Consider the following 22,038-nt stretch of genomic DNA (forward strand, 5'->3'; position numbering starts at 1 on the left):
GGAGAGGGGACCCCCCACTCTACTCAGCAGGACCAGGGTGGGGGTGGGGGAGCTGGAAGGAGCCTGATCCCAGGCCCCAGCAAGTCAGGTAGGTCAGAGGGTCTTCGGAGTCTCCATAGCGCACATCACTGCTCCCTTCCCCAAGGGCAGGGTCTTAGGGAATCCTGGAAGCACCTGATGGAGAAGTGACACCCACCTGTCCCAAACAGGGCTGTGTGTGGTCAGCCATGGGGGAGAGGGCCCTTCTCAGCCTCTGCACCAGCCTGCTGCCACCCAGCCCCACCTAGCCTAGGAAGGGTGGATGACCGGGACAAGGCCCATGGTTTACCCATGTGCCTCCCCAAACCAGCTGGCACCCAAAACCCCCGTGTCCCCAAGGACCCCCACCCAGGGCAGTGTCTCTTATGGGCTGGGTAACCTTGGACCATTGGAGGTGGGAGTGGGGTGGGAGGCATGCCCCCTGGGATTGGCCTGGACCTTGGGGACTGGGGTGATGGAGGGCTGGGGGTACAGTCTAGAGCCTGGAGTAGGGGGAGACCACAGACACAGGTGACCTCACTGACCCTTCCCCTCAGCCCACACCCCTCTCCCCACCCTTGCCTGGGGCCTGAAGCCCCACCTCCAGTGAGTCTGGCCAGTGTGAGGCACTTTGGGAAAGGAGGGCAGCAAGGAAGGGGTGCAGAGCTGGTTCCAGAGGAGACTGGACACATATGGCCAGGGAGGACAGGAAGGGGTGAGGCATCCTGGGGGTGGGGAAGACCAGCAAGGACCCCTCCCCAGTCTCTCCCCAGGGCCCCCCTTGGCTGGCTCCCCGCCTCGCTGGGCTCCCCTCACCTTAGGGATGAAGAAGGGCTGGAAGCCAGATGGGCCAACACACTTCAAGGTGGGCTCCAACTGACCCTGCAAGTACCAGACGCAGGAGCCTGGCCCCGGAAGGAATGAGTGATTGTCCTGAGCTGTGGTCTGCACTGCCCCCTGGTGGCATATGGGACAGGAGGGTTGGGGGCCCATCTGCGGGGCACTCTTGACCTGAAAGAAGCTGGCACCAGTGTTCACGTGCTCCACAGGGTGCCAAGGAGGGGTCTCCTGTTTGCTGACCTTGGCCAGTGTACTTGGCTTGAGACAATCGCTGAGTGGAGCCCGCACGGCCTGGGGCAGCAGCTGGAGAGGGGAGGCAGGGAAGAGTGCTTGGGGGTCCCTTTGGGCTGGACTGACCACTCCATCCTCCCCCGTGGCACTCAGGGAGGTGACAGAAAGACGACCCTCAGAAACAGCCGGGGACAGGACTAAGGGGGTGCAGGCCCTTCGCTGGCTGGGCCACAGCTCCCCTCCAGGCTGCGTTAGGACCAGCAGAAGCTGGAGGTGGACTGCTTGCTCATCCTTGGAGAAGGCAGCTGTCACACTGCTCCCAGCAACCTCAGGGACAGAAGGAACAGGACAGTACTGAGTGGGCTGGCCCCCCCCCCATCCTCCCTCCCACCCTGAAGAACCCTTCAGTGCTGGGTCCATGTGGCGATCAGCCACTCTCCCAGACCCCAACTCGGAGCACCCCACCAGCCCCTCTCCCTCCATGGAGGGCGACGAGGAGGTGGCCTTGGTCCTCCTGGGCAGGGACCCTCATGGCCTGAACGGCCCTGCAGAGACCACTTCACCCCAGCGTTGAAGCTTCCTGCTGGCCTGAGGGCCCCCTAGAGGTCAGTTCAAGGCTCATCTGGGCCGTGCAGTGGCCACCAGACTTGTTGGGGGCTTGGAGCTGGGGGTGTGTCCAGGAATCCAGGTCAAAGCTGCCACCAGACTGAAGGGGGAGGGCTAAAAAACAGCCAAGGCCAAGGCAGAGCACCAGAAAGGGTCATTTTTTGAGGCAGGGTGCCTCGCAGGAAAGCACCGAGTGAAGTCTGGGGGAGAGACACCCTCCCCAGAGCACCGGAGCCACACCAGGGCTGCTGTCTGCTCCCAGGGACCCTTGAAACAATGCACAGTGCTGGGCGCTGGGTGTGGCCCCGGCCGGAGGCACCAAGTTGTTGTTTTGGCCACAGGGCACCTGCAGGAATGCCCCCTCCCCCACAGCCATTGTGCTTTGGTCACAGGGAGCACCCTCCCACCCGGTAACCCCAGCGGCGGCAGAGAAGCGGGGCCGAGGCACCCAGAGCGAGGCAGTTGGACAGGTGTGGACAGTGCTGGACAACAGGTCTGTGCGTGGGCGGGTGATGCTGCCAAGAGGGGCAGCCCTGGGCTCTGGGCACCACGGTGGGAATGCGACAACCACCAAAACACACCGCCCGAGGCTCAACCCAGAAGCCCTGTCTCTGCGGCCTCTGCAGGCCGCTAGGGCAACGGTGCTCCTGCTCTGGAGTCTGGACCCCATGGCCGGGGCCCCGCTTCTGAGTGGAGGGATGTCCGTGATCCAGCCCCGACGTTCTGGGTGGGAGGCGGCCCAGCGGTGTCGAGGTTGAGCGCGGAGGCCGTGGCAGCTGCTGGAGGAAAGGAAGCAGTGATGCAGGAGGACGAGCAGGCCCCTGCCCAGCGGGGTCACGGACCGCCTCGCTACCCTGACACACCTGCTAAACGAGCTGCCTCTTCTGAGCACACCCACCCGGGGGGCGCCAGGTGGCCATCTGGGGGGCCGGCTGCACTCACCCCAGACCTTCCCCAGCTGTAACCAGGCCCACAGTGCCGCCCAGGTCAGGAGACAGGTTTTCTCCATAAAACCACGAAGGTACTGTGAGTTGTTAGAGGGGCCGGAAGCAGGGACAGAGCTGGGGCGGGGTGCGGCCTACCTGGCATCACAGCAGGAGGAGGCTGGGGCTGCGGAGCTGCCTGTACACCTGCAGGAGCCTCTGGGCGGTGGTGCAGGAGCTGGCTTCGTCCTCCGTGCACAGCCGGTCCCGCAGGGTCTGCACCTCCCGCAGCAGCGTCTACAGGAAGGAATGGGCGGCAGCAGCTAGGGCCCCACCTTCCCACTGGGCATGTCAGCGGGTCCCTCTGGGGGACACCCTCCACGTGCAGATCCTACTCGGACTGTGGTAGGTGGCCCAGGAAAAACACTCATCTGTGGCCTTAACGTGATGACCCCTCGGGACAGGAGGCGTGGCTGGGCTGAGGGAAGACCATGTCCCCAGGGGACAGGCGTGTCCTAGCCGATGTGGGACAGGTTGGAGGAGTGGCCGTGCCCACTCTGTCCCCACCTCACCCCTGCAACAGGAGCCCAGACCCGACTCGGCTGTGAGGACTGGGAGGCCCTGCCAAGCTGGGCAATACCCCAGTGCCTGTGTGTGTCCCCAGAGGAGCCCAGGCTGGTGGAAGGTTCAGGGCACGGATCCCTGAAGGACCTCACCTCATGGTTGGCCTGGATCTGGTGGAGATACTGCAGGCGGAGGTCAGGCGGGCTGGAGCCCCGGGCAGCCTGCTCCGTGACCAGCCTCTGGGGGGACACAAGGGGCACACGGCTGGAGAGGGTGCTTCTCCCATGTGTCCCAAGGTAGCGCCCAGGGCTCCTGGCACCTGTCCTCCAGCCCACAGAGCCAGGTGGCCCTTCCCCCTCCCCGAACCATCCATCAGGCCTCCCTGCCTCGCCCCCAGTTAACCTTCACCTCAGGCGGCAGGGCACACGAACCCCAGCCTGATGATCATTTACTTGCAAGTAACTTTCTTCTCGGCCCTTTCCCCTTACTACCCACCTCCTACCGCCACCCCTTCCCCATCCTTGGCCTCAGGCCTTGGCACCGCTGTTCCTATCTTGGCCCACGAGAGGAGAGGGCTGCTTCACGTCCTGCTTTCTGGAGGCAGCCTGGCCAGCTCTCAGGGCTGGACCCAAGCTTGCAGACGGATCCAGGAAGCAAAGCTCCCGCTGGCCTCTGGGGCAGAGCAGAGAAGAGACCCCGACACCCCAAGGGGCAGCAGGAGATGCTGCCAGTGGCAGAAGCTGCACACCTGACAAGGCCGCCCAGATTCCAAGCGGCCAGGTGAATGAACGCCGGTTGTCATGAGAACACTCCCGTTACACAGCACAGTGTCAGCAGAGGGAGGACAGAGGTCTGCAGCCCACAAGAAGATTCCCATCAAGGGCGTGTCCCCAGTGTTCCACTGGGGGCTGAATCATGCCTCCCAAATTCACACTTGGAAGCCCCAGCTCCCAGCACCCCCGATGACTGTTTGGAGAGAGAGTCTTCACAGATAATCAAGTTAAAATGAGGTCACGTGGGTTGGCTTTAATCCCACAGGACTGGTGTCCTTCTAAGAAGAGATCAGGACACGGATATGCAGAGGGATGACCATGTGAGGACATAGGGAGGAGTCGGCCATCCATGCGCCCAGAAGAGAGGCCTCAGAAGGAACCACCCTGCGGACACCTGGATCCCTGTCTCCAAAGTGAACGCAGTGTGTCCCGTCTGCGGCACTTTGTTCCGGCAGCCCCAGGACACTAACTCCCCTTCTTGCTGGAAGTCTGGTCGGTACGCTCCTCCCCCAGCTTCTCACTAACTGTCCACCTCTCAACTGCCGCGCTCAGCGGGTCTGGAGACAGCCCTGCTTGTTTCAGGCCCGGCAAGAGCAACACGGGGCGCCCTCTGGGGGAGAGAAATGCAGGGGTGGGAGCTCTGCTCTGGGGACAGGGGACTCCTGAGCCCGGGCGTGAAGCCATGGATGTGCCACAGCGGGGCCGTCACAGCAGTGCCTGAGGGGGACCTCTGGTCACGGCTTGGCCGCCAGGCTCGCCTGGGTGCACTGGTAGGTCTAGAACAGCAGCCTCGGATCCCTGGCGGAGCTTGGACTGCAGGTTCTCTGACTCTTGGGGTCTGGGGTGGGGCCTAGGGACGTGCACCAAGCTCCCAGGTGAGGCTGATGCAGAGTCCACGTTTAAGGAAAAGCGTGGGAATCAGTTGACAGCTGCCACCTTGGACCCCTCTGCGCAGCCGAGGCTGCACACACGCAGAACAGGCAGGAGATGGGCCACCTGACCCTGCGCCCAGCCTGCCAAGGGCACCAGCTGACAGGCTTCCCTCCAGAACACAAAGACCTCCCCTCAGGTCCTGGGGCTGCAGCCCCAGTAGCCGCACACGGCAGTGAAGCAGCAGGAAGGGCCCCTGGGGCTGTGTGTATGGGAGGGGCTGGCTACCAACTCCCGCTTTCTTGGCAAAGACGTGGAGGCCCAGACTAGCAGACACCTGGTCCCGGGGCCCGAGCCTGGCCTTTCCATGCAAGTGTAGAAGAAATCTCACGCTGGTCGCCAGTGGACTGTCTCCCTTTAACCACGTGTGCTCACAGGCCACTGGGAGCTACTGCCAGGAGGGTGAGCAGCAAGTCCCCAACCCACCTCCCAACCGCCCACAGCTTACCTGCAACCCCGGGCAGGAAGCCACAGACCACCAGGGTCCTGTGTCCCCAACACCCCACAGAGACTTCCCAAGCAAGCCCATGATGACCGACAGACCTGCAAACGCCCAACGATGGCGTGGTGTGCCCTGCACATGTTGGCCAGAGAGGAGCTCTCCACCTGGATCTCCATGGCCTGGATGGGCCCTGCTGGGCACAGGTCGGTCACGGCCACCTGCAACACACAAGGAGCCTCACTGGCCATCCACAGCTCTGCCCTGCCCGAGGGCAGCGTGGCCAGCAGGAGTGTCCAAGCTGGCAGGGGCATGTGAAGCCTGGGCTGCCCCTCTACATCCCACTGTGGGCAAAGCTCAGGGGACTCCCGGGGCTGGATCTCCACACTCAACATGAGTTTTCACCTGAAGAACCAGCTAGCCAAGCAAAAGCAAAGCTGCTCCTTTGGAATATCTGTCCAGGAAGACCCCTCTTCCCTCAGCATGCAGATCCGTGGCACTCACTCCAGAAAAAGTGCCTGCTGTGGCTGCACCACCACGGACAGCCCACACCCGGACCCACCCATGGCCCACACTGTGCATCTTGAGGCACTGGACAGCAGGGTCAGGGTTGCAGGTGTGAAAACAGGGAGGAGGCTGGGCAAGTGAGGTCAGCCCAGTGCCCTCCAGCCAAAGATGAAATCTGGCAAAGATGGGCGAGAGCCAGGACACAAGGCAAGACCCCAGGGGCCTAGAGACCTTAGGAAGGACACTGTCCCTGGCAGCTCTTCCTTCTGGAATCGTGGGATGCACTGGGGCACCCACCCCTCTCTGCCACCTGCAGAACCACCACCAGGCCCCAGGGACACCTGACCTTGACACTGACTAGTCGTGGCCTGACCTGAAAGGGCTGTCCAGTGGGCAGCCTCCACCCACCACCCTCAGCAAGGTGTGCCCGGCCACACGGGATGCTCCGCCAGAGCCTCCAATGCTGTAGCACGAGGGTCTGCTGGACATGACCCCGAGGCTGCCAGGAGAGTCTCGGGAAGGAAGGTTTGTGCGAGGAACGGGGCTAGAGGACTGAGCTCCACCTTGGTGTCTCAGCGGCCCCTGCACATGGGGCGCCTGTGATGGGGCCTGGCATCCTGGTGGTCTAGGGGTTTAGTGGCCTGGAGCCTGGAGTTGCTCGTGCTGCCCCTGGGAGTACAAGTGAGCGACCCACTCCGGCTGGCTGTGAACTCCAGCAGTACGCAGGGCAGGGGCCACGCGTTGAGAGCGCTGGACAGGGTGGTACTCATGGAGACCTGGCTGGGAGCTGACGCTGCCCCCGGCCCCACGAAGGCCACCCCATCACAGCCCGCCTCTCGAACTCGGATGCATCGGAATCCTCTGGAGGGTGGGCCCCAGAATCTGATTCCTCTTGAGCAACCCAGGGACCCTACTCAGAACTGCTGCTGTCGAGGCCGATTTCCCCACAGGCAGGACAGCTGACCCCTGCTTGCCTCGCGGATGATGAGGTGGACATCAGTGCCATCTGGGGCCACTCCCTGGACAGAGGACAGTGCTTGGGCCCTCACGATGTCTGCGGCGGCATTCTCGGCAAGGAGCCACTGCAGGGTGGCACAACACAGGGACACGCCTGGAGGAGAGAGGTGCGGCTGTGAGGCTGAGCAGATCCTGGGAGAGAGAGGAAGGGCTCCAGGCCTCAGCGAAGCCAGCTGGTGCCACCAACCTGCGTGACTGTCCCCTAAGGTGGCCCTGAGCAGCTCTGCCGACACCTTGATGGTGGCCACTGACGGGGGCAGGTACTTGGCCCGCAGGGACGCTGGTCCTGCCGGCTGGCTGACTGGCCCGCAGCAAGTTCCCAGGAAGGTGTGGATGGGGTCTCTGGCAGGGCTGAGTGGGCCCAGGGCCTGCGTGTGGGGTGCAGCCAGGCCGGGGAAGCGCAGGCCCTGCAGCATGTCCACTGTGTGCTCGCTCAGGGGCAGGCACACGCCCTCCTGCTCAGGCAGGACGTCAGGGGTGCATTCATTCGAAGGGGGGTCCTTGAAAGGGTCCGTGAGGGCAAGGGCCCCACCCACGACCTCCCTGAGGCTGTAGAAGAGCGCGCAGGACACTGTCACGGGCAGGTCAAGTGCACCGTCCTCTCCTGGGCCCAGAGGCAGCGTCACCTCACGCTGACCGCCAGGGCCGAGCTGGTCCACGGGGATGGTGTAGGTGATGGCCGAGACAGCCGAGTCCAGGTCTAAGGCCCGGGAGCTGCGGAGCACCTGGATGCACAGGGCCCAGCCCCGGTCCAGGCTGAAGCCACTGCTGTTCTCCAGCAGGCACGTAGCTGTCAGCATGTCCTGCAGCTGCAGGCGGCTCCAGGAGGTGCTGATGGTGCAGGAGATGGGCCTAGGACCCTCCCGGCTCGACAGCAGGGCGCAGCTCACGTTCATGGCTTCGTTGAGGCAGGTCAAGGCCTTGTCCCGCTGGTCAACCGCCTTCTTCAGAGAAGACACTCTGGAAACAGACATGGCTGCTGAGGGAGGGCCCAGACCTCGTTCTTCCTCCAGCATCAGGTGAAGAGCCCCCACCTCAGGGGCTCCTGTCCTGCCCATGCAATCGTCTGACCCAACCTCCTTCTCCAGCAGCAGAGGATGGAGCTGGGGCAGCCTGTACTTGGCAGCCTGGCCTCGCCCACCGGGCTCACGGAGACTTCACCCCCTTCAGGGCCACTGAGCCAGGGGTGCCCACGGTGGCGCTGGCCACCCCCAACGTGCTCCCCAACGTGTTCCAGGTCGGCTCCTTTGCTCCTCTGTGGTGCCACCGTGATATCCCAGAGGATGGCAGGCACGCTAGAAATGACCCTAAACCACAGGGGCTTGGCGCCCACAGCTGGCATTTAGTGCCATCTTTGGCCAGGCAACACAACGTCTGGGGCTATCGCGGGGGCCAGAGGCAAAGTAACAGGCCTGTCCCGGACCAGCGCCACCACCCAGGACACCGCCTTCCGTGGACACCATGCCAGCCTCTGCCCGAGCCTCAGCCCACTGGTCACCTCTCAGAGACAGTGCCAATTCCAGACAGCAACTCCTTAATTTTTTGGCCAGCATTCGCCGAGGTCACTCTGGTGGGGTGAGGCGTCTCAGAGTGCGGGTCCAGGCTGCAGGTCATCAGCCGGCCTTTGGCAGACAGGGCCAGGAGCTCAGCACCCCCTGCAGGTGGACACACGTGGGGCCTGGTCAACAGGCAGGGAGGGGCATGCTGCTGGGAACATGCAGCAGTTCCTGGGACTCAGATAACTGTTGGCAAAACACCTGTGCCCAGGTGAGGAAAAGAGGGTTCTGGAGACATCCCCAAAGAGCCTGGGGCGTGTCCTGGGCTGGACACATGCTGTGAAGGACCCTCCCTGGGACAGGGTGTCAGCACAGCAGAGGCGTCACCTTATACATGGACAGGACTAAAAGGGACCAGACAAGGGCCATCAAATCAGCTGGGTGCATCCCCCCCTCAACAGCCCCCCAACCCCCAGCAAAGCTGCTCTGAGGTTTCCTAAGAGAAGCAGGTGCTACACAGGTCCCAGGCTTCCTCCACTGGCCAGCGGCTCTCACTGGGGCCTTTCTGGAAGCCTGCCGCCTCTCCTCGACATCTTTCTGTCTCCTTTCCCACTCCTGGCCTACCAGGGAGCTCCCCGGGAAACAGGCTCCATCTCCTGTGACCTGCTGGTTCTCCAAGTCCAGTACCACTAGGCCCTGAGACCCGCCCAGAGGTGTGGCTCCCCCATTCCCTGCCACATGTGTCTCTCTTTCCCTGTGGGAGAGACAGCAGTCTTTTCACTTCAAAAGCATTTCTTTCATATCGAGTATGGTCCACGGTAGGCCTTACAGTGCATTCTTGGGCTATCTTAAGGGGAATATGCGCTAGGGGGAGGGGGGCTCTTATCTCTCTCCCCTAACATTGGGCAAACATGGCTGAAACTCCCTCCGGTTCTGTCTGGGGAGAACACAAACATCAGAGCTTGGCGATGCCCCCTGCCTTTGGTGCAGGGTGGACTCGTTGGAGGCCACATGGTAACTAAGTTTCCAAAAAAACATAAAGGTTTGACCTGAACTGATTTGAATTTCCATTGCACTACTGGCCATGGGAAGATGCTCTTGCCCGGGGTCACTCAGGTGCAGACCCTACCCAGGGAGAGTGGCACAGCCCCGCCCCTAAACCCACCCAGGACCCCAAGACAAGGAGCATCAACCACGAGGCTATGCCAGAGGAGGGTGGGCCTGCCCGGGCAGTTTTACGGAGAACAGGAATGAGGCAGGGAGAGGAGGATGGCCAGTTCACAGGGAGGAGACATCAGAGCGGAGGCTCCACCTACCCCATGGCTTTGGTTTTTAGCTTTCAGCCGTGGTTCGTACCTTCAGGCGCCCTAGATGACACAGAGAGGGTGACGACGCTGCAGGCACTCAAGCTGGCTGGACACAGCAAAGAGGGCAGGCCTCCTGGGGCCCTGTCACGCTGCGTGAGGTCCCAGGGGGAGCTCTCCTGAGCCAGGTCCACTACACAGAGGTCCGAGGGGGTGCTGTGGTACACATGGCCGCCCCTGCCGCGGGCCGCACAGAGCACAGGCCCTGGGAGGCTGTACTCCCGCAGCTCTGGCACCAGATGCCCTGCCTCGTCCCAGCTGGCCTTGATGGCCAGTGTCCGGCCATGGTGACCGAGTGCCACCAGGCAGTCACAGTACGCGTCCTCCACGTCCTCGGACGGCAGCTCTGTCCTCAAGGCTCCAATGAAGATGACAGGCTCCTCCAGGTGATGGAGGATCTTGACAAGGGCCTTCGGATCACCAGGGGCAGACCTGGAGGTGACCAGGGTCTTGAGGACCACACAGCAGAGCTGGCCATCGGGGAGACCGCAGAGGATCACGGGCGACTCCAGGAGGGAGGCATCGGATCCAAAGAGTAGCCCAAAGAGGGGCCCCTCCAGCGTGACGCCCCCAGAGCCCCACGGGTGGCCATGTGGGGCCCTGGAGCCTGGTGGTGACGCACAGCACAGCACTGGGAGGAAGCGGGGGGCTGTGGGCTCCCCCAGGCTCCCAGCTGGGGGGGTGCAGGTGGACAACTCCACCTCTCCAATCTGGCCTCCGGGCCTAGGGTCCTCCCCTGGACATGGACGCTCAAACACCTGCACCTTCCACTGGGTGGGGCCCTGTGCCAGGGTGATGAGCACGTCATCGAGCACGGTGAAGGCATGCAGTGTGGCACTGGGGAGCACACAGGTGTCTGGGTGCACGGGGATCACAGGGGCAGGGAGCTCATCGACCTGCCCATCCTCACTGTCCTGGTCGTCCCTGTCATCCTCGTCATCCCGGCTCACAGACCTTTGAGAACACAGGCAAATGTCAGTTACAATGCTCACAAGCTCCCTTCATGACAGCCTGCCACTGACACGATGGGCCTGGGGTCTGTACAAGGAGCGATCTCAGTGACTGTTATAGCCACCAGGGAGCAGCTGGCATGCCACAGTGCCTCCCACCTGCTCCACGGACTGCTTTGCTCCCCACCAATCACCCAGGGACACGCGCATAATAGGATCTACCAAGCCTTCCAGAAATGGGGTTTGGACAGAAAACTCTCATCAGTGCAGAACTGTCAGACCCCCAAGGCCTCGGCTGTGAATCACACCTGCTATCTTTTTATCTTCTAAACCAGTAGTGAATAGGTGCCCGAGTCTAGGCTCTAGGCTCTGCACTGGTTAGGCTCTGCACTGGTACTGGGGGGTGGCGGGGGAGGGATGGTGAAACTCCTTTAACCACTGACTCAGGGTTCACAGAGACCCACCTCATAGGTGTGTCATGCCTGACCCACCAAGGCCCATCAAAGCCAAAGGGGCAGCATCCTGCTCCCGGCTGCAGACTCAGCCGCTTGAACCCCGTTTACTAAGAATTCTCTGTGAGCAGGAGCCTGTTAGAGAAGGCAGGTGCTGAGAACAGGGGCCCCCAAGACTTCAGAGCTGGCCCTGAGCCCACCATCCCCACCCTGGAGGCCTGGTGAGTGCTCATTCTGAACCCAGTCCAGGGGTAAGCGGACCGTATAGGTCACAGGGGCAGTGTTTGAGGAGGGCAGAGAAGTACCTACCAGTCAGGGACAGCGAGAAGCCCATCTGAGGCCATGTCCGCCTCAACCCCGGAGAGGCAAGTGTGGACCCGCCCAAAGCAGTGCCGTCCAGCGACCATGCCTCACCTGCTCGCCTGGTCCAAAGACAAGCAATAGATGCCGCTCCGAGCGCACAGGACGTAGAGCGCCCTGCGAAGGGCCAGGAGCTCCAGGTGCCACACCTGACCGGGAAACTTGTACACGGCCTGGACGTCCGGGGAGAAGGCAGAGTGAGACCGGGCGCGTGGGGCCCAGGGGAGGTGGAGTACAAACTCCTCAAATACGCCGGGCCTTCGGTGGATTCCCGCCCGGCCCCGCCCCCTCCAGGGCCCAGGACCCCCGCTCCGCCCTCTCCCCCGGTCCCTGGCCCCTCCCCGGCCTGCCGGGTGCTCACGATCAGCAGCCGCCCCTCCCGGTCGTAGACATAGACCAGCTCGCTCCCGGTGGACAGGAAGATCTCCGCCCCGTGGCACAGCACGCGAGGCTTGCCCGCCGCCAGGCCCCCGAGCGGGCAGCAGAAGCCCGCCAGGTATTCGACCCGCGGCGCGAGGCCAGCCATCGTGGGGTCGCCAGGGAGCCCAGCCACCGGAAGGGTCTCGGCCTCGCAGCGCCGGTGCCGGGGGCGGGGCGGGGCGCGGCGCTTTACGGCCGCCCAGGTCGCAGCGCGGTCTCCGCCGTACAGCGGCGTGGCGGGGGCGGGGGCGGGGGCGGGGCTGGAGCCGGGGGTGGGGCGGGGCCGGAGCCGGGGGTGGGGCGGCTGCGCGTCAGGTCTTAAGAGGCTCCGCGGGAGCCCGGGCCCCTGGGCCGAAGGGGACACCATTGAGGTAAAGCTAGTGGACATACAACGGTTTGGCAAAGGGCCAACGTGTTTAAAGCCAAACACGGGAAGCCCAAGGGCCTTGGTCTCTCCACTCGTCCGTCCTCCCCCGGGGCTCCATTGGACCCGCCCGAAGTCGCGCTTCCCTCGTGCGCCCGAGGGCCGGGCCGGCTCCCGGACCTGGGCCAGTACACTGGCTTCCCCAGGGTGGCGGCCCGTCAGAACGCGTCTCCTCCGAGCGGACGGTGCACTCCTAAGTCGACCTTCTAGCGTTTTGCGGGGCGGTTGGATCTGTGAATTCCAGGAGGGGGCGGGCAGCGTCAGGTGTTGCCACTTCCACAGGCGGGGGGTGGGGTGGGGGTGGGGCTCTCGGTCTAGGGATGAGTCTCCTACCTCTGAGCTGCGGAGCCACACCCACGCCTACCCCGTCCCCGGGACACTGCCGCGTCTGAGCTTAACATGGACAGAAGTAGCCCTTCTTTCATGCCTGAATGAACTGTCTGTGGGTGTGTTGGTCTGAACGGACAGTGGGGAAAAAGGGTAAGCCAGAGGAATTCTGGGTTGAGGGCAGAAAACCATGAAGAAAATGACTGGCTGGGCCTTGGTAAGGGGGCCAGCTCACCAGCAATCAGCCTGGAGGGTCAGGGTGAAGACAGGGCAAGACACCTCTCCTTCCCAACACTGTCCTCCAAGGCTTTGGGGAGAGGGGCCAAGAGTTCTCCGAATGAGACTGAGACCCAGAGCGACCCTGAAAGGTGCCTGCAGACAGGTCAATCACACCCCTCTCCTTTAAGAAGCCAGTGGGAGAGTCTCCAAGGTCAGACACCCATGAATGAAAGAGGCATCTGGAGGGGTGTGGCCAGACAGGGCAAGTTGAAGGAGCCCAGCTGCCAAGTGTTTTCTGGGCTTGAGTTAAGCTGACCTCACCAAGGCTGGTGTACCTGCCAAAACAAAGAACCAGTAGCAAAAGTTCTAATTCCCCTTGTTGAGGTTGGTGCTCAACCCCCAGGGCAGTGGACAGCTACTGTTCCAGTGTTTCTGGGTTGGACCCAGCATCAGTATGGCATTTGCAGTCTGTCCTTTGCCCTCTCTTGAGACCAGCTCCCATGTGGCCTTTGGAACTAGAAGTGAGGACATGCTCCTTTAAAGAGACACACCACTCTGAATCCCACCTCCACCCCCACCCCCCCAACCTGAGTGCACAAATGTTCTTGGCTGGTCTTCTGACCACCAATCCTTGTGGGCCACATGCTCACACCAATTCCCAACCTGGCCCTCTCAGACTATTTTCCAACACCAAGGGAACTATACTGGGATTGTCCTAGAGAAAATGACCGCATGGGGAAGTGCATCTGGGAGGTGGGCTAAGCTGGCCAGGCCTCACCTCCCAGGTTCAGCCCTGACTGGCCAGGCACTGTAAAGTTGGTCCCTCCTCTGTCCCACTCCCTTCTGCTCAGGGGGGCTAGCAGGCTCCTGGCCCCAAGTCCAGGCAAGACCCACACTCTGTGATACAAGGATTTATGACCATCAACAGTCTATCTAAACAGCGAGGGGGCCCTGAACGCTGATCCCCCTGGAGATTACAGAGCAAAGGGCTTAGCCAGCTCAGGGGTGATGTGGAGTGAGGGGCCCCTCATGTGGGTGTACATGGAAGGCCTGTGGCAGGAGGCCTGTGAGACAGCAGAGCCTGCTGTGGACAGTCAGTGGTCTCTATGCCACACGTGGGGGCTACATCTTCCCAAGGACAAACTACCACCAGACAGCATTAGGGGTGGGGAGGGACAGGACACAGCACGTGCAGGGAAGCTGCAGGCTGTGCCAGGCACTTATAGCAGCACAGCCTGCCAGCATGTTGAACATGCCAGGAAAGGGGGTGGCAGGACCCCGAGTTATTTCCAAGCAGTACACTCCACTTGCTTGATTTCAGGGGCAGGGATGACGTTCCAGAACCTCATCACTTCACAGAACCAACAAGGTCAGCAGCCTGAGCCACAGAGAGGGCAGGACACTGCTGGTACAAGTAGGCAAGTTCAGGGACAGGACTGGAGCCAGGTGCTGAGGGCCCACCCGCCCCAGTCCAGAAGCTAGGCTGGGCCTGCCTCTCCCCAGGGCCCCTTGGATATCAGTGGGCGGTGTTTCTTATATACTTGTTCAGAAAGCGATAAGCCAGTGGCCAAAGGACAGAGTGGGTTGTAAGGTGCGTGTGAAGGCTGGTAACTGAACATCAGGGGGAGCACCCCCTGGCTGTCACTGGACAAGTGTCCCCTCCAGGCCTTGCTCCCCTTGCATCTGTGCAAGTCTAGGGGCTTCTGGGCATTATCCTTCACCTGCTGCCTGGTGGAGTGCACCTCACCCCCCACGCAGAGGCCAGGAGCAGCCACATGGCTGACGGAAAAGGTGCAGAAAAGGCATGGAGGGAGGCCAGGCTCTGCTCCTCCAGTGGACGTTACACTGGGAGCACAGGGCCGAGGAGCCTGGGCAGGAGGAGTGGGTCTCTACCCTTCAATACTCTAAACATGTCAGCAGAGAACAGTGATGTGTGGAGGGGAAAGTCATCAAGTCACCTGACAAGGTAGGCAAGTCAAGGCTCAGGGCAGGGAGAGGCCTTGGGGCCCAGGAAGGACAAACAGGGCGCTGGCGGTCGCTTCAGGTGCTTTTATTGGTTCAACTGCAGGGCTGGAGTCCAGGCAACGCTACTGCAAACCCAACCGACACACACCTGCAAGCCCCAAGTGGGAGCACTGGGAGCAGACTGGTTGGTGGAGGCCGGGCACCTAGTCCCCCCTCGCTGAGCTACGGTGCCTGGTGCCTGGTGCCATGAGAGGGTGTGTCCACACAAGGGCAGGTAGGGTGAAGGTGGAGACAGGGGCCTCTCCCCTATGCAAGAGGAGATGGCTAAGCTGCCTGGGCCCGAGCCTGCTGGCAGGGTACCCCCACTCCTTATGTTGACCCCCGACTCTCTTTGGACAAAATAAAGTGCATTACTGAACAAAGAGTGACTCAAAACCAGAAGCAGAGAAATCACAACACTTTTTCTTTAGCTAAAAGACAAAAGGAAACGAACTATGCAGATGCCAGAACTTCAGGGTGAGTAGGACACTGGTCAAAGAGAAAAGGAAATTAGCTCGGTAGATAAAGACCAGAGCAAGTACAGGAGGAACGGTGGGGGCCGCGAGGTCTGAGGTCAGCGCCCTCCTGCTCCCCCTGCAGACTCACATCTGATCAAAGGAGCAGATGACTTGGGCCAGATGGTCCTCCCAGCTTGCTGGCAGGTGGCCACAGATGAACTGGGGAAACAGGGGGCTCTGCACCTCCTGCCCCCCAGAACAGACCCGCTGTAGCCAGACCCAACCCCACTGGCCACTTGGTGTCCCACGCCAGGTGGACCTGGAGTGCCAGGCACAGCCCTTGCCACAGGTGAACACATGCCCAAGTGCTCTCTGTTCACAGGCCAAAGGCGAGGGAGGGTCACACAGGCTTGCCTCCTGCCCTAGGACAGAGACATGAAGTCCCCAAGCAGCCTGTGTCTGGGTCAGCCTCTCCCATGGGTGGGTGCAGTGCAGCTCAGAGATACGGCTCTTGTTAAGGCAAAGAGGCATCAGGATGTCCATGGCTCCCGGAGAAAGGCCAGACCGGAGCCCAACCACAGAGGAAACGCAGCGACCCCAGAGCACATGCAAAGTCTGACCACAACCTTTGTCCTGGGATAGCCTGGACCCATACCTCAGCACAGTACGTACTTTCCAACGTCCCCGCAGCAGCCCCACAGCTGCTGTACTGTGGCCTGGCCTGTACCGGGGCCACATCACCGTGCCAGAGGCCAGGGCCCGGGCAGGGCAACAGGAAGGAATGGTGTGTGGGGTGAAGGGGACCAGAGCTTCCAGCCCTGCCTGGGCCACCCAGCTCACCCCATGCAGGCCTGGTCAGCAGTGCTGGCCCCCCAGAGAGGCTGCCTGCTCAGTGGGAGCCAGCACTAGGTTCCTGCTTGGACTACCTGGGTCTGCACCTGTCCCAGCCGTGTGGCTTGGCAGGAAAGTCTCAGGCACTGAGGTTCATTTGTGAGAAGACCTGACTGTGGGTCCCCCGTCCACCCATCCAGCCTGCACACACCTCCAGGGACTCATTAAAGGAGGGACGAAGGTGGAAACTAGTCTCTCACTCTCCTTTTAAGCAGTTTTTATCTTAAAAAAAATAAATAAAAGTCTTCTTTGCAGGAATTACTGATAACTGTTATTACAACCAAAGCAGACTTTAAAATCCCCCCTGGACGCTGGGTGAGAGCAGGAAAGGGCGGGCAGCAGATTCACCTGCAGACCAAGCGGACGGGAGACCAGCAAGCCCATGGCCACGCATTTCCACCGCACGATGGCTACTGGAAGGGGAAGAGGTGGCCCTCACAGGCAGGGTCTGCCCCAGAGCAACGGGGTACAGAGGTCACCAAGAGCTCCCAACCAAAAACATGGGAGGGGCAGGAACCAAAAGCATCCAAAAGGAAGGAAAAAAGAAAGCTGGATGGGGCCAGCAAGCCCTCCCACCCCCTCAATTCCAGGTGATGATTTAGAGGCACCTAGTCCTTCTACCACAGTGGGAGCTGCTGCAGGGCATCCGGATGGGGCCATATGGTGCCTCCAGCAAGAGACTGGTATCAGCCCACAGAGCACCAGCCTGGCTCCCTCCCTCCAGGGAAGCCTGGTGCTGAGAAGCTTCATGGGTCAGAGACCCCCAGGGCAGCCGCCCCCGCCTCGCCTTCAGGGCTGCCTGCGGTGGGGCATGGCTGCAACAACCCTGGCTTCAGAGAGGGCTAGGGTGGGCCCAGTCTGGGCAGCAGGGCCCAGGAGCCCTAGGTCCTGGGGAGGCTGCACATCTCGCAGTGGCCGGTGCCTGGCTGGTTCATGAAGGTGCAGTGCTGACAGGCCCACATGGCGGCCGAGGTGGTGTGTGCAGAGCCCCCGACGGCTCCGTACTCGTGGAGGCCTGGAAGCTGCACACCGACTGTGCCTGTGGAGCAGGAAGAGAAGCCGTGTTCATCATTTCTGTACTGGGAAGCTGTCCCACCCCATCTGAGAGCTCTGCACAGCTGCTTATCAGGGTAGGAGTGGACTCTAAAAGCAATTGCTGCGGGCGTGGACAGATGCGGCTTGAGAGCCCTACCGTGGGTCCCCTGCTCAAACACAGAACCCCGATAAGTAAAGCTGCTGTCTGCAGAGCGGAAAGCTGTCAGCTGTGGCCACTCATGCACCTGCCCACCCTCCTTGCTTGCTGTGTCAGTAGTTCCTTCCTTCTCACTGCTGAGCAGTAGAGCTCGGTGTGAACACCATCCCTGGTTATCTATCCCCCTCCTGATGGACAGATGGGTCATTGCCAGGTTTGAGCCATTGTGAACAAAGCTGCCATGAATATTCTTAAACAAATCTTGGCGTGGATCTGTGTTTGCATGTCTCTTGGGTAGCAGTGGGCTTGCTGGGTCATCCTCACTGGGGCGTGCGAGAGCTCCAGCTGCTCTGGGAGCTCGTGAGCACGTGATGCGGCCGGTGTTTGCATCTCAGCCACCCTCAAGACGTGTAGTGGTACCTCGTTTAGTTTTCATTCTTCTGATGACTGATGGTGACCATCACTGTAATTCTTTTTATGGAACATCTTCTGTGGAATATCTTCTCCCAGTCTGTTCCTTGCCTTTTCAAGTTTTTGACAGCATCTCTCGATGAGCCCAAGTGTTTCATTCTGATAAAGTCCAACTGACCAATCTTTTTTTTTTTTTAAATAAATTTATTTATTTATGGCTGCACTGGGTCTTTGTTGCTGCGCACAAGCTTTCTCTAGTTGCGGCGAGTGGGGGCTACTCTTTGTTGCGGTGTGTGGGCTTCTCACAGCAGTGGCTTCTCTTGTTGCAGAGCATGGGCTCTAGGCCTGTGGGCTGCAGTAGTTGTGGCACTTGGGCTCAGTAGTTGTGGCTCGTGGGCTCTAGAGCGCAGGCTCAGTAGTTGTGGCACATAGGCTTAGTTGCTCTGCAGCATGTGGGATCTTCCCGGACCAGGGCTCAAACCTGTGTCCCCTGCATTGGCAGGCGGATTCTTAACCACTGCACCACCAAGGAAGTCCTGAACAATTTTTGTTTGTTTGTTTTAATATTTATTATTTATTTGGTTGCACTGGGTCTTAGTTGAGGCTTGTGGGCTCCTTAGTTGCAGCACGTGGGCTCCTTAGTTGCGGCAAGCGGATTCCTTACTTGTGGCATGCAAACTCTTAGTTGCGTCATGCATGTGGGATCTAGTTCCCCAACCAGAGATCGAACCCAGGCCCCCTGCATTGGGAGCGCGGAGTCTTATCCACTGCACCACCAGGGAAGTCCCCAAATGACCAATCTTTTATGGTCAGTGTTTTTCTCTGTCCTACCTCAAGGTTCTGAATATATTCAACTTGTTTTTTTGTGTTTGTTTTTTTACAGAAATCTTGCTTTATAGTTGTAGCTCTTACCGTTAGAGTCTATGACCCAGCCTGTATTGATTTTATATGTGGGGTGTACTGAAGAAGTCAAGGTTCATTCTGCCCACACAGATATCCAGTTGTTTTGTCACATTTTCCTGAAAAGGGCACCTCCTCATTTAATTGCTCAGGTGCCCTTGTTATCACCCAGTTCTCTCCGTCTGGACCATCAGTCTATTTATTCTCATGCCAACAGCATCCAGCCTTAAACACAGCAACCTTTTACTACTGAAAGCAGGTAGTGCACGTCCTCCAGCTTCATTCTTCTTTTTCCACGATTGTCTTCTAGGCCCTCTGCATCCCCAGATAAATTTTAAAACTTCTTCCCCATCCTCCCCCTGCTAGCTAGCTAGCTAGCTAGCCAGCCAGCTAAATAAATAAACAAATAAATGAATGACTGTATGTATGTATGTATGTATATAAAACTGACATGTTAAAAATATCTTGTCTTCCAGTCCAGACAATGGGATTTCTTTCCCATTTGCTTAGCTCTTCTTCTGGCAAAGTGTTAAGTTTTCAGCAAAGAGCTCTTACGTAGCTTCCACTGACTATGTCCCGAGATCTCTCATGGTCTGTGACTCTGCATTTGTAAAGGGTACTCTATTGCTAATTTGTGTTACCAACCCTATGCAGTGACTGGAATTCCACGAGTAGTGTTATCTGTTGACAGCATTTGACAATCATGTAGCACTTTTTTAGCAAAGTGAGTGTCGGTGAACACCAGGTGCTCTCCCAACAGAGGCTGCAGGCAGCAGGTCCAGACAGTGTCACCCTGCTGCCGGAGGACTGACGCCTGACTCGGGCTTGGGTTTCCTCCCACCCTGTCTAAGTATGAGGCATGAAGCCAATGGGACCCAGCTCCTATGGGGTCGCTAGCTTTTCATTAGTGTCTAATGGGGATGGCAAAAGCAAGCCAAATGCTCAGACTGAAACCTTTCCTGATCTAGTTTTCCTTTCGCCCAACTGGGCCAATGCTTGTCCAGGATAACCTCTTAGCCAACCCGCCCCCTGTCCCGGCTTCCCTGTGTGCACTTTCTGGGCTGTGAGAGAGGGCTCCAAACTACTAAAGCTGCTGCAGTCAATGTTTGTGTGTGAAGCATCTGAAGAATAACACCAGGGGCTTGGAGAGCCCAGTACGTGGGAGAGTTGGACCAGGTGCTGAGATCCTGGCCGGCACCTCACCACTGTCCACCCAAGGACACAAGGCCGTGGGCTTCGCTGTAGGGAATTTGGTGGGAACAATGGGTCCTCTGTTTCAGAATGTGAGGGCAAGAAGAGTACATGGCACATCCTGCCCTTTTACTGTTTGGTTGTCAGAATCGTATAAAAAGAAAACTTAAGAAGAAGAACGACACAATGAATACCAAAGCTCCTCAACCCCTGAGCTTCTAGGTACTTAGTGTCGAGAGAAAATAAGAACCCTGCTGGACTCCCTGTGGCTTGGGTTCCACTGAGGGTTTCCTGGCTAATTTTGGCTCAAGTATCAGCCCACTAGATTGAGAAAATATTTAAACACTTTTTTATATGTGCTTTCATTGTTGTCTTCAGGGGGCGTTACAGTACTTCTCAAAGCCGCAGGGAAAAGGGCCGCCATGGTCACCCTTTCGAGCTCTCAGCTGGGGGGCTTGGTGGCCACGGCGCTGGCAGCGTGGGGGCAGCTCCCAAGGCTGATTGACAGAGGCGCTCACCCGGGAGACACAAGATCCCCGAACTCAATTCTCTAACTCTTTTCCTCCTTATCCACCAAGAATGCTCTGAGAACTGATGGGAAAGGGGAAAAGAAAAGCCTGAGGAGTCCAGAAGGTCTCTGCACTCAGCACTTAGGTGAGTCTGAAGTTTCTGTTCATCTAAAACAATGACTTTCAAACTGCTCCTAAAATGCTTGAAGAATAGCGTATCTGGTATGTACGTGTACAAAAATCCATGGAACTGTATACCCAAGATCTGTGGCCTTTACATGTATGTTATAGTGATGAAAACATCTGTGGGCCCCGGCAGAGGTCTGCTTGTTCCTTTGCCCACGACGCTGTCAGAAGGCATCTGGGGTCAGGTGTCCAGGGCCCGGGAAGAAGTACTGGAGCCCTGAAGGGCAGGAGTTTGGACCCTGGCAATGGGGACCGCAGGAGGGTAAGACACTTACTGCAGAGCTGCTCGATGGTGGCCCACTGCTCAGACTTCTTCCACGTCTGGGCGAGCTCCTCATTTCTGGTCCTCACGGCCTCCAGCAGCAAGCTGATGCTGTCCTGCAAGAAGCCAAAAAAGAAGGTTCCAGCTCGCTTCACTGACGGTAGATAGACTTGTTCACAAGTTTCTTTTTCCCCAACGTCGAGACACACTTCAGAGGGAATTTCAAAAATCTCACAGGCTGTTACTATGAAATGCAAAACACCACACACTTAGGTTTATAAATACAAGTGCTAAATTCTTCCCAGAGATCCCCAGGTTGGCTGCTGTGCTACTCTGTGTCCCAGGCTGGCTGTGCTCCACCCCACTAGGTAATCACAGCTCACAGCCCTTCTCCTGAGGGCCTGGGTGGATGGGCAGGAGCCTCATGGCCGTGAGGCCCACCCTCATCCCTCACACCCTCCTTGGCCCTCTGTTTTCTCCATCACGTCTGTATCTCAATACACTCTGCATCCTAGGCCTCCAGGGTCAAAGTGAAGAGAACTAAATAGTTTTTATAATGAGAGACTTCGAAAGCCTTCCAGGGGCTCTCAGGCAGTATCTACAGAAAATGCTTCCTAACAAGTGACTGCAAAACAGTACACGTTTTCCAGGGAGAAGGCCCTAAGCTTTCACCACCTCCCCAACCGGAGGGGCAGCAGCTGAGCCGGGGGCTGGAGGTGCAACTCTCTGCGCTTAACAGGGAAGGCAAAGCCCGTGAAAAGTTTTGGGGTGCCTGGTGTCAAGTATCACAAGTGGGTAGTTTGGACAAAACACAGACACAAGATATAAGAACAGCTACAGGCCACCTGACATAGAAAAGCAGTGGGAGGAAGGAGCCTCTCCTTTCTACTCTGTCACCACGCAGAAATGCATTTCCTTGGGTCCCAGGCAGGAAAAGGGCCAAAGTAAAAGGATAGCCACGACACAACCCATGCAAGGGGCTTCCCGGCTGGACCTGCTGGCCCTGTGCTGCTCAGAGAGCAGCCGCCATCTGTAACACTCGCCCTCATCTCCCCCAGCAGCATGTCTTAAAAACGCCAACTGTGCAGCTGTGTGCCTGGGGCCTGGACGCTGGCCAACCTTCTGGGCCAAGGTGATAAACTGGAGCTGATTCGGGAAGAGGGGAGAGAGATCG

At 59.2% G+C, this 22,038-nt stretch overlaps 2 protein-coding genes across 6 annotated transcripts in view; both read right to left on the reverse strand.

Annotated features, from left to right (window-relative positions):
- Window positions 1–1,827: 1,827 nt before the first annotated feature.
- FAAP100 (FA core complex associated protein 100) lies at window positions 1,828–12,079 on the reverse strand. 5 transcript variants are annotated; one of them, XM_059907842.1, is made up of 10 exons: window positions 11,832–12,079; window positions 11,525–11,643; window positions 9,701–10,662; window positions 8,347–8,503; window positions 7,036–7,808; window positions 6,806–6,942; window positions 5,429–5,545; window positions 3,335–3,421; window positions 2,778–2,915; window positions 1,828–2,471 (listed from the first exon to the last, which is right to left on the reverse strand). In XM_059907842.1, the coding sequence occupies exons 1-9, from the start codon at window positions 11,994–11,996 to the stop codon at window positions 2,784–2,786; spliced, it is 2,649 nt and encodes an 882-aa protein (XP_059763825.1). In that variant the 5' UTR covers window positions 11,997–12,079; the 3' UTR covers window positions 1,828–2,471; window positions 2,778–2,783. The 5 variants fall into 5 exon arrangements, with proteins under 5 accessions (XP_059763825.1, XP_059763826.1, XP_059763827.1 ...); XM_059907843.1 differs by having other exon boundaries at window positions 1,828–2,474; XM_059907844.1 differs by lacking the exon at window positions 3,335–3,421.
- A 2,815-nt stretch (window positions 12,080–14,894) lies between these two features.
- The window catches only part of NPLOC4 (NPL4 homolog, ubiquitin recognition factor), a 56,546-nt gene continuing 49,402 nt past the window's right edge, over window positions 14,895–22,038 (reverse strand). Inside the window, exons 16-17 of the mRNA XM_059906582.1 lie at window positions 20,878–20,980; window positions 14,895–17,252 (exon numbers count right to left, since the gene is read on the reverse strand). Of these exons, the coding sequence (XP_059762565.1) occupies window positions 17,095–17,252; window positions 20,878–20,980 (261 nt within the window). The 3' untranslated portion in view covers window positions 14,895–17,094. The remainder of the gene's footprint in view (window positions 17,253–20,877; window positions 20,981–22,038) is intronic.

The sequence above is a fragment of the Balaenoptera ricei genome, chromosome 20 (assembly GCF_028023285.1).
Source record: "Balaenoptera ricei isolate mBalRic1 chromosome 20, mBalRic1.hap2, whole genome shotgun sequence".
Taxonomy (NCBI): domain Eukaryota; kingdom Metazoa; phylum Chordata; class Mammalia; order Artiodactyla; family Balaenopteridae; genus Balaenoptera; species Balaenoptera ricei.